This window comes from Triticum urartu, chromosome 6 (assembly GCF_003073215.2).
Source record: "Triticum urartu cultivar G1812 chromosome 6, Tu2.1, whole genome shotgun sequence".
Lineage (NCBI taxonomy): Eukaryota > Viridiplantae > Streptophyta > Magnoliopsida > Poales > Poaceae > Triticum > Triticum urartu.
In genome coordinates, this window is record NC_053027.1 from 57047015 (window position 1) to 57058959 (window position 11945).

General features: G+C 44.7%; 1 protein-coding gene across 1 annotated transcript; it reads left to right on the plus strand.

Moving 5' to 3' along the window:
• The first annotated feature begins 6549 nt into the window (after positions 1 to 6549).
• Positions 6550 to 7742, plus strand: LOC125516260. The gene is made up of 2 exons (XM_048681741.1): positions 6550 to 6942; positions 7024 to 7742. The coding sequence occupies exons 1-2, from the start codon at positions 6607 to 6609 to the stop codon at positions 7288 to 7290; spliced, it is 603 nt and encodes a 200-aa protein (XP_048537698.1). The 5' UTR covers positions 6550 to 6606; the 3' UTR covers positions 7291 to 7742.
• Positions 7743 to 11945: the final 4203 nt, after the last annotated feature.

Below are 11945 nucleotides of genomic sequence, written 5' to 3' on the forward strand. Positions count from 1 at the left end.
CTGAGCCACTCGGCGACCAATCTGCAAGTAGATGTTACAAATATAGATGCAAATATGTTAATTCTAACGTGGCATCGAATTCCTAATAATTCGTACCTGAATAAAATTGTGATTTATTCGCTATCTTACTATCCTATCTGCGTCAAGCACAACCGAATGCATCTATTTCCGATGAGGCCAACTATCCAGAATCCTCCCACCATCTTAAATCCATTTATGATTTTTTGTTGAAGGCTTTGTTCTATGTAGATACTGAAATTAGCACGGCCAAACTTAACTTTTGGACTCTCCTTTCCGTATAGAACTTGGATGGCCTTAACTTTCCGTTTTTGTCATAGTTATGGACTTTTGAAAGCACAAGTGCTCCCTAGGTGGTTTTGGTAATTGATGACAACATATCTCTTATTGGACTAATGTTTCTATCTAGTATGTTTCAGATAAGTTCAACAATGGAGTGGCATGGACTAAAGGTTGTGGGAACTCCTTCAAGATGCTAAGGACAAAGGATTGGCTAAAGCTTAAAGCTCAAGACTCTTCATTTTACATTTTAGTGATCCAAGATCACATTGAGTCCATAGGAAAAGCCAATACTATCAAGGAGGGATGAGGTGTTGCTTAATGAGCCTCTTACTTCATGTGCTTAATGATATGCTCCAAAATCCTCAGCTACTTTCCCACTTCCACATATGACCTAAACCCTAAGCCAAACTTGGTCCTACCGATTCTTTCTATCCGGCGCCACTGAGTTTCACTTGTCATAAGCCACTGCCAAACCCTAGCAATTCGGTTCTACCGATAGGGATCTCGGTCTCACCGAGATGGGATTGCAAACTCTCTGTTTCCTTTTCGTAACTTTTCGGTCTCACCGAAAGAGCGGATCGGTCCCACCGAGATTGCAATGTAAATTCAGTGTTTCCTTTTTGTAACTTTTCGGTCTCACCGAAAGAGCAAATCGGTCCCACCGAGTTTACCTGACCAACTCTCTGGTTAGCTTATTACCAAACTCGGTCTCACCGAGTTTGTGTAATCGGTCTCACCGAGATTACGTTATGCCCAAACCCTAACCATATCGGTCCTACCGAGTTGCATGTCAGTCCCACCGAAAATCTCTAACGGTCACTAGGTTTACCTTTTCGGTCCGACCGAGTTTGTTGATTCGGTCCCACCGAGATTGGAAAACTGTGTGTAACGGTTGGATTTTGTGTGGAGGCTATATATACCCCTCCACCTCCTCTTCATTCGTGGAGAGAGCCATCAGAACACATACACAATTCCAACTCATATGTTCTGAGAGAGAACCACCTACTCATGTGTTGAGACCAAGATATTCCATTCCTACCATATGAATCTTGATCTCTAGCCTTCCCCAAGTTGCTTTCCACTCAAATCTTCTTTCCACAAAATCCAAATCCTATGAGAGAGAGTTGAGTGTTGGGGAGACTATCATTTGAAGCACAAGAGCAAGGAGTTCATCATCAACACACCATTTGTTACTTCTTGAAGAGTGGTGTCTCCTAGATTGGCTAGGTGTCACTTGGGAGCCTCCGACAAGATTGTGGAGTTGAACCAAGGAGTTTGTAAGGGCAAGGAGATCGCCTACTTCGTGAAGATCTACCGCTAGTGAGGCAAGTCCTTCGTGGGCGATGGCCATGGTGGGATAGACAAGGTTGCTTCTTCGTGGACCCTTCGTGGGTGGTTGCTTCTTCGTGGACCCTTCGTGGGTGGAGCCCTCCGTGGACTCGCGCAACCATTACCCTTCGTGGGTGGAGCCCTCCGTGGACTCGCGCAACCGTTACCCTTCGTGGGTTGAAGTCTCCATCAACGTGGATGTAGGATAGCACCACCTATCCGAACCACGGGAAAAACATCCGTGTCTCCAATTGCGTTTGAATTCTCCAAACCCTTCCCCTTACATTCTTGCAAGTTGCATGCTTTACATTCCGCTGCTCATATACTCTTTGCATGCTTGCTTGATATGTATTGTGTATGTTGAAATTGTGCCTAAAACTCCACTCAAACCAAAAAGGCCTAAAAATTGCAACTTTAGCACTAAGTGTCTAATCACCCCCCCTCTAGACACATCTACTTCTAGATCCTACAACTTTCTTGTGTTTGTTTGTGCATGGTTGCTTCTGGTGATCCGTAATCCCATTGGTGTTGCTGCTTGTAATTTAACTTGTACTGATCCATGTCAACTGCATAATTATTTACTAGCTTGGTTTGTTAAAGACCATTGGTTTTTAAATGCCATTAATTAGCTAGCTTGGTTTTGATTTTGGACTTGTATCCTGTAGCTAGCTCGCATTTCCTAGACATCATATGTGGTGCCTCTCTCATCATTTAGACAAGCGAGAGAATAATGACATGCATACATGAAGGCTATCTCCCATATTGTTAGGTCTGGAGTTTATTCTACAAATGGTTTACTCCCTTATTATTCTGTTGGATTTGCCAGTACATTTACTTATGCAATTGGGAAGCGAAAACTAAAGTTCAATTCCAGTTTTTTTCCAGAAACATAAAACAACGGCCTACAATATAATGCATCAGCGGAAGAGGAGGATGCCGGCATATGAAGCTGAGAGAGGTGACGGGGAGCACGAGAAACTGCTCCCGCTGCAAGAGAGGGAGCCATGCCAATAGTCAGTTGTGGGCTTGTGGCGCTGGTCGCGACCGCCGCATCACCAACCATGATCGTCCAGGCTGTGGCATGGGGGTCGTGCTTGCTGCTTGCGCGACGATCCCCCCATCGTGATGATAAGGCGACTCTCCAACCCTGATGATAAGGCTTCATCCATTCAATTTTGACTCTGTAGACAACTAGCTTTTGGTAAGTGCAGCATGCTCAAGTTTACTTTGTAGCTATTTTCGTGCTTTGCATTTTAGTGGTACAAGATTGTGTCGCTCAATCTTGGCCTAGAGGTGCTCCCATTTTAGGTCAAACACAGTTTATTCTGAAACCGTTGCATATTTTGCTGAAATGCTTCAAGGTGGTTTTACTATGACAGTATGGCCATGCTTGTAATGCCAGCTTGGCTTGAGAGGTCGGCTAATTCAGTAGGCTTATTCAATGGCGAATAGGTCCATGTATTAGATAGGATCAACAAGAGTTGGCTGGCAGCTGCTATGTATATGTTATGGATCAGAGGCAATTAATCTGTCTTTGCCCCCCTTTTTTTAATTCAAGCCCTTAAGATTATGCTCTTAAATGCATACACATGACTTACTTCCAGATTTAACAAGACTACATCCTACAATGAGCTATATAGCTGATGTTGATCATAATCAGTACGTGTACAGAGCAGTTTTAAGATTTCCTGTTTTCTTCATATTGAATACCAATTGCGCAGTATGTGTATTTGTAGCATATTGCAGACTTGCAGTGAAGTAGTGCCTGCTATACATGAGATGTACCTTTTTTAGATAACTTTTCTTAAAATTAAAAATACTAAAATGTACATGTTTCTATCAATTTATTGGTACTCGATGACTTCCTTATCCAGGTTGTGATTTGCTATACAATTTCTTACATGTTAGAAGGTACATATGAGATATAGTAAAGTTGATTATATATGGGATATAGACTAGAAAATTATAAGGCGTCATATGCAAGTTGTCTGAAAAATCTTAGGAATGCATTGACTTTGGCCAAACACGGGGCTAGACATGAACGTGATGCCTGATAGTTATCATTGCTGCACCTTTGCATCTGCTTCTATTTTGTTGCAATATCCTGCATTGAATGAGAGCTGTTACCATGCACATGTTTGCGATGCAGGTTCCAACACTACCACAAAGCTTGGTTAAGCCATGGGTCACTTATTGATAAATGTAGTTGAAGTCTATTATTTTGCAAAATGAAATATATATGCTTGGTTTAATGATTTAGTACATATTGTTTCAAAACTGCTTACATTGATTTTTGTGCTAAGGTTGAGATAACTAGGTAATTATCTAGCCATGTCAGTAACATATATGCCTTGAGTATTCAAACATGGTAATACAAATTTCGCAACTTGAATTCTTGCAAGGAATATTGTTGTTTGCCTGATTAACGAGATACTTGAGTCACTTCACAAAATGTTACGTCTTTGGAGGCGTTCACAGGGAAGGCTATTGGTGTTGGCATCGCTGTTGCCAGTTATAAACTAAATGATCTTTAGCGTGATGGAATGTTATCAACTCTTGTGGTGAACACTAATGACCTTTAGCATTGCATACTCAGTATGAGATTGGGCCTCCCGTCTTTGGTAGCCGTCTAAGTTGTACAGGGAGCATATATTGCTTATTATTGGCATTAATTGCATTGTCCTTCCGTTCTTTGGTGGAAATTCACTTTATGTCCATTGCCTAATTTGTACAAAAAACATAGAATGCTATTTGCATAATTAATTTTCCTCGAGAGCAGAGTTTCTGAAGTGTATGGAGACGAGAAAGGTATGTGCTACCATATCCTGATCGTCAAGAGTAAATGTGTGTGTGTGGTTTTCATGCAAGTCACTGTTCTGAAGTGTCTTTGCAACTTCAGATTGTGATTTTAGTGTTGCTATTTCTTACATGTTAGAGGGCACACATTATTTTTCACATTCCATCTTTGCAGAGTAGTTGTGATCTATAATCAGATAGTGTAAGAAATCAAAGATTTTTTTGTCTTAGCATCAAAATGTTAAATATTAAAATATGCATGACGTCATATTCAATACACATATCCGAGTTATGCCAAATTTGTTTGATCAGTGCAAAATTGCATATGCTATTCTTTTTTGTTATTCTGTGCCACCACATGTGTATTTATCTAGGCAGATATAGGCGGTGTGCTATTTAATGCATTGCTATTTAGTTGGCCGGTAATAAGTTCTAAAAAGCATCCTCCTTCAAGAGCCAAATTTGTGTACAATTTAGAGTGAATAAATCTTTGTTCTATGTACATGTAATGCTTGTCAGCAACTTTTAGTTTCTTTTACCGGGAGTATTAGTTTCTTTTACAATTTAGAATTTGTTGTTTGTTTATTTCTTCTCATTAGATCGGAGTTCATTGGTTTGTTTGTTCCTTTTTATCAGTCATCTACCATGGAATGTTCTATATAAGTTTTTTGTTTTTTTGTCCAAAGAGATATTTTCTCTCATGTGCTTTAATATGCACACATGGTTGCGCGTGCAGTATTAAAACCAGTCAATCATTCCTTTTTATGATGAATTTAAGAGTTTTTATCTTGAAAGTAGTCTTACAACATCTATTTTATTTTTAGACTAAAATTTTGAATTATAGGGTCTATGCCAGTGATGTGATGGGCAATCAACTCATCTGTTGATTGGATTGGGGGTGGCATGAACAAAATAAATGTGAAGAAAGCAAGCTTGGATGCTAGGTGGCGGCACCAACAGGGGAAGTGTCAGGCGTGAACCAAACATCTATGGCTTGTTGCTTAGAATCTTGCCGGTCTAGGCAAGGTTAGGTCTTGTCACGATGCAATGATCAACCTCTAAGAAATTCTTGCGTACATGTCTTTTAGTACTATTTTCCCATGGTCCATCTGTGTATGTCATTTCCATGATGCGGTGATTTTGATAATTTTTCTTAAAATCTACTTATTAGTTGTGGATATCTTCTCGAGAAATAACAAAAGTATAATATAGGCAAGAATAAATATCAGAACTAACGCCATGGTGCTTATGTAAGTCTAGCCGTGGATTAAAAAGTTTACAATGTGAAGTTATTTTTTCTTGTTGTACAGATTATAATCATTAATTTGTGTGATCCAGAATTTCAAAAAGTTATCTTAGCCTGTATAAAAATTAAAATTTCAATTTAATGTTTAAGCTTCTAGGATGTTTACCGTAGCTGCCGAACGTTAACACTGAGCAAAATTGAGCTGAGCCAAAAATTAAGTTTTGAGTCGAGGGAAAGGGGTTTGTGTGTGAGAGAGAAAAGAGAGACAGGGTGAGACTGAGAGGTGGGAGAGAGAATGGGAGAGAGAGATGGAGGGTGGTAGACACATAGAAATATGCATTATATTCATATATGTGCAATTGAAAAAAAAACTTGAAAGGCCCATGGCAACGCACGGGCGTCCTACTAGTGCTCGTAAGGTCACTAGAAAGAGAAGAAAAGAAGGGAATAACCTCTAGGTACGGTGCATCAATATATCAAATCTACCATTGCAGTCATTTTGAAATATGAGAAATTTTACTTGAAGATTCACAGTGTACAGACTCAAGCAGTTTTAATTATTCTCGGAGGAGTTTTTGGTAGAAACTTTTGTGCTGTAAATTGTAAACCGGTCACGGGCGCTGTAAAACATTGCTGAATGTATAGCTCTAATGACCATTTCTTTCCTTTAAATGTCAATATAATTCAAACTCTCTGAGAGTCCATTTCCTAAAATTTTCCTCTGTTATTCACGATGCATGGGCACCTTTTACTACTCTGCTTTTTCACAAGCACGCTTGCCACACACACACACAGAGAGAGAGAGAGTTTTTTGAGAGAAAGAGAGAGAGAGAGTTCAGCATAAAAGGACCCCCAAAGGCCGCTGGCCGTAACACAAGCCAGCCACAAAGTCACACTCACACCGAAGTCACCGACCACTCCACTCCACATCCAAAATGGCCGCCGTGACGTTCGAAGAGGAGGTCTCCAGGCTGGCTGCCGGCGCAGCAGCCGTCTCGCCGGCGTTGGTGAGGACGGCCGTGGGGGCACTGGCATGCAGCAGCGCCGCCCGCGCCGCTGCCGATGCCCTGTTCCATCTCTTCGCCGGTACCATAAGCGTCGTCTTCGTCGCAACATTCCTCTACCTCGTCGTGTTCCGGGCCTGCATCGGGAACTGCGCCGTGGCCTCGGTAGTTTGGGAGATCTTGGTTTATTCTGGTTTGCTCTCCCTGCTACTCATGGTGCCAGCGATGGTGCTCTTCTTCCTGCACGCCGCCGGCAGCGGCACCGAGGTACCCCTCACTCACTCGATCGTCGCCCCTCCCGCCCCGCGAAGCCAATTTCGCTTATGATGTGATTGTCAAATGTTGTAGGTCAAGGATGATGTGGATGGTCGCGTCCGTCGGTGGCCGCTAATCTGGGACGCGGCTGTGGCGTTCTTCCACCTGGCGGCCTTTGTGGGACTCATCGGTCTCGTTCTTCTAATCTGTGGCAGGTTTCAAGAGGTTTCTTACCTTCTCCGCACTGCGGCTATGCTGTGCAAGCTCCTACTCACCGTGCTCTTCTCCATCCGTGCTGCTGTGGCGCTGTGGAGGATGAATCCTCAGCAGCCGGCTGCAGTTGCTGTTGCGGTAGTGTGATGAGTGTACGGAGAGTAGTAATCTATCTAGTAACTAGTGCGTACTGATGCAGTCAGTCACTATGCTTCTTTGGTTACTCTGAACTCTCTGAAGTACCGGACCTATCCCTAAGTAACACAGGTCCATTGTTTACCTGTGCCCATATGCGTGTCAGCGATCAAGTGCCTCCTGGCGAACCGGTGACGCGGGAAGCAGCAGTCCAAGTTCCAGCCAGGCCTCGTCGCAAGCCTCAGCGGCCCGCTAGGCTTGCTGGGCCTGAGTGGGTCTAGTCCTCTGTAACGGGTACATATACTGGTGTGTGTGCGTGAGTAGGGGGAGGATGGCAGAACGGCTAGAAGCCGGGGCACGGCAAGCGTGTGTGGCTCAGGAACTCGATCCCCTCCTCCTCTATTCCCCAATTTGTAATCCGAATGCTTGAATTCCGCCATGATTGATGATTAGAGAGAGTAGTGCTGACAATCTGGTATCAGAGCCCTTTCATCCATCGGCCCTTCCGACTCACCACCGGCACACGCGGCTCGCCGAGCGGCTGCGAGCGGCGGCGATGGAGCGCATCCCACCGGAGACGAAGGCGATCTACGACCTCCTGCGCGCCGACTTCGACAAGGTCAGCCGCGAGCGCGACGACACCACCGCAAAGGCTATCGCGCAGCTCGATGCCAAGCTCGACCTCCTCTCCGGGCGCCTCGACGAGGTCAAGGTCTCGATCGGGGTCGACATCGACGAACTGCGGCAGGAGTTCGACAAGCCTGCACCAGCTGCGGATCCGCACGGCGCACCTGCAACTCCTTCTCGAGCGTCGGGCCACAATTTTTCCAGTTCTGAAGCGCTTCGCTCTGAGGCTGAAAATCGGGGCCCCGCTCATCGGGCGTATGTTCCTCCTCCAATCAGAGGTACACATCTCGAACAGGCGCTGCAGCGCGTTCCGTTTGCATCCTTGGATTTGAGATAGAATTCTGCTGATGTGTATGGTGTTGGTCCTCGGATTGAGATGCCCCGTTTCGACGGATCCAACCCGAAGCTCTGGCAGGCCCGTTGCGAGGATTATTTCAGGTTTTGGGGCACACCGCAGAACCAATGGATTTCCCTGGCCACTTCACTGTTTGAAGCATCTGCTGCTAGGTGGTTGGAATCGGTTCGTCGACGAGCTCCTCACGCCACCTGGGATGAGTTCTGCAAACTGCTCCAAAACAGGTTCGGCCGCAACTTGCATCAGACTGTCTTGCGAATTTTTTTTCACATTTCTTAGACTGGAACTATGGAGGATTATGTTGAACGATTTTCTGAGCTGTTTGATCAATTGTCTGCCTATGAGAGTTCTCCCAATACTGTGCATTTTGTTACCCGTTTCATGGAAGGACTGAAACCTGCTGTCAGATTGGCTGTTGGCATTCAGCAACCAGCAAACTTGGACACAGCTTATCAGTTGGCTATCTTACATGAGGAGTTGGGAACAAGCTCGGTTGGCCCGTCCATGGCTAGCGCCAACCGTAGAGCTTCTGCGTTGCCATTGCCTCCCCCTCCACAGTCCTCGTCGTCCAGTACAGTTGCTTTTCGTGCGGTTGATGATAAGAAGGCTACAGAGATTTTCAGAAAACCTGCTCCTGACGGTAAGTGGAGTGCTCTGCGTGCTTATAGGAGAGCTAAGGGGTTGTGCTTTGTGTGTGGAGAGCGCTGGTGTAAGGATCACGTTTGTAAGCAAGAAGTCCAACTACATGTTGTGTAGGAAATGCTGGATTATGTGCAGAATCTTCCACATGAGTTGGCAACTTACACTGAGACAGATACAGTTTCTGACGCCAACGCTATGTCACTATCTGCTGCAGCTCTGGGTGATACATCTGCAACTCCTACTATGACAATGAAGATGAAAATTCAGTTGCAAGGCCATACATTAACGTTTCTGGTTGATTCAGGTAGCTCTCATACATTTTTGAACTGTGCAGTAGCTGAGTTGCTGTCAGGAGTATCAGACAGGCCTGTTTCCATGGTCAGAATTGCCAATGGCAAGTTAATTCCTTGTTCCAAACAACTATTGCAAGGCAGGTGAACTTGTGGTGGTCATAAGTTTGTCAGTAATTTCAGGGTTTTTCCCTTGGGCTCCTATGATGGAATTTTGGGCATTGATTGGCTAGCTGCACACAGCCCTATACAGGTGGATTGGTCTGCTCATTGGCTTGCCTTCCAGCATAAGGGTGCTCTCATAACCTTGCTTGGAGAAAATGCTGCTCAGCCTATTTGCTCACTGTTCAGTCTCTATGCTCTCACTTCTGCAACAAATACTGCTCTGTCTGAAATACCACCTGAAGTGCAACTGCTGTTGGATAAATATGCCTCTATGTTTGAAGCTCCCTCTGGCCTGTCTCCTAGAAGACAGTATGACCATACTATTCCCCTAGTTCCAGGTGCTACTCCAGTGTCCCTTCGACCTTACAGAATTTCCCCTGCTCTGAAAAATGAGATGGAAAGGCAGGTGCAAGAGATGCTGGACAGTGGCATTATTAGACATAGTAACAGCCCATTTTCCTCCCCTATGATAATGGTAGAAAAGAAGGATGCAACCTGGAGACCAGTGGTTGACTATAGACACTTAAATAATATTACTGTCAAAAGCAAGTACCCTATACCAGTTATAGATGAGTTACTGGATGAACTGGCTGGATCTCATTGGTTTTCTAAGTTGGACCTTAGGGCTGGATTCCACCAAATCAGAATGGCACCTGGGGAAGAGTACAAAACTGCATTCCAGACACATATGGGCCACTATGAATTCCTGGTCATGTCCTTTGGTCTCACTGGTGGCCCCAACACATTTCAGTTTGCCATGAATAGTGATCTGAAACTAGTCATGAGATGCCATGAGGGAAAGAAATTTGTTCTTGTTTTCTTTGATGATATATTGGTCTTCAGTATCACATATTCTCAGCACTTGCTGCATTTGGAAGAGGTGTTGCAGCTCCTTCAAAAACAACAGTGGCAAGTTAAGCTATCTAAGTGCACCTTTGCTCAGCAACAGGTTGAATATTTAGGGCATGTTATCAGTGGGCAGGGAGTTGCTACAGACCCAACTAAAATTGAAACTATTCAGAACTGGCCTGTTCCTGTTACGGTCAAGGAAGTCAGAGGATTTCTTGGTCTGGCTGGATATTACAGAAAGTTCATCAGGCTTTTTGGAGTAATCAGCAGGCCCCTCACCAATCTTCTTAAGAAGGGGGTGTTCTTCCACTGGACAGACATTGAGCAACGGTCCTTTGAGGCCCTCAAACAAGCTCTTGTTTCAGCACCTGTTCTGGCCCTCCCAGACTTCTCAAAAAAGTTTGTGATTGAAACAGATGCATGTGATGTGGGAATTGGAGCAGTCCTCATGCAAGATGGGCATCCGCTGGCATATGTTAGCAAGGCCTTGGGCCCTAGAAACTAGACCTTATCTGTGTATGAAAAATAATACTTGGCTATATTGCTTGCGGTAGACCACTGGCGTCAGTACTTACAGTTGTCTGAGTTTGTCATCAGAACAGATCAACGCAGCCTGTCTAGCCTGTCTGAACAAAGATTGCATACGGTGTGGCAACGAAAGGCACTTACCAAGCTTTTGGGGCTCAGTTACACTATTTGCTACAAGAAAGGCACCGAAAATGGTGCAGTTGACTCGTTGTCGCGCATGCCACACTCTGTTTCTGAAACTCTTCCTGAAGTATTGGCTGTGTCGTTAGTTCAGCCAGTTTGGCTCACAGAAATATTGGACAGTTACTCGGATGATCCTTTCTGTGTTGGATTGCTGCAACGCCTAGCTGCTGATGCTGAAGCTGACAAGAAGTTCTCCTTAAAAGCTGGATTGCTTCGTGTGGATCGAAGCATTTGGATTGGCAATGCACCTTCCTTGCATCAGAAGGTCGTCAGTGCTTTCCATGATAGCCCGGTAGGCGGCCATTCTGGTTTCCCTATCACATACAAACGAGTTCATCAGCTTTTTCGGTGGGCAGGTATGCGAGGGTTTATCAAGCAGTTTGTGCGCCAGTGCCTGACTTGTCAACAAGCTAAACCTGAACGTACTCCCTACCCTGGGCTTCTCCAGCCACTGCCCGTCCCCAATATGCCCTGGGAAATGGTCACCATGGACTTCGTGGAAGGATTGCCAACTTCTGGAAGATATAACTGTCTTATGGTGATCACTGACAAGCTGTCAAAATATGGTCACTTTGTTCCCTTGCACCACCCTTTTACTGCCCAAACTGTTGTCGAGGCTTTCTTGAATTCAGTTTATAAACTGCATGGGATGCCATTGTCCATTGTGTCCGATCGTGACCGTATATTTACCAGTCTCTTTTGGAAAGAACTCTTTACCAAGTCTGGAATCTTGCTGCGAATGAGCTCTGCTCGCCATCCTCAATCTGACGGCCAAACAGAGCGTGTGAATCAGCAGGTCGAGTGTTTTCTTCGCTGTTTTGTCAGTGCTCATCCAACTCGTTGGGCTCAGTGGATACCATTGTGTGAATTTTGGTATAACACCAATTGGCACTCCGCTACGGGCTCTACACCATTTGAAATCATTTATGGACACCTGCCGCGCCACTTTGGACTGACGACTGATGATGCAGTTCAGTCAGAAGATCTTCAACAGTGGTTGACGCAGCACCAAGTGATCATCGACTTAG

What these genes read in the sequence shown, in the direction of transcription:
- LOC125516260 (XM_048681741.1), top strand. Translation starts at nt 6,607, where the DNA reads ATGGCCGCCGTGACGTTCGAAGAGGAGGTCTCCAGGCTGGCTGCCGGC. An exon ending in CCGCCGGCAGCGGCACCGAG is followed by an intron (nt 6,943 to 7,023) that starts GTACCCCTCACT and finishes CAAATGTTGTAG; the next exon opens with GTCAAGGATGATGTGGATGG.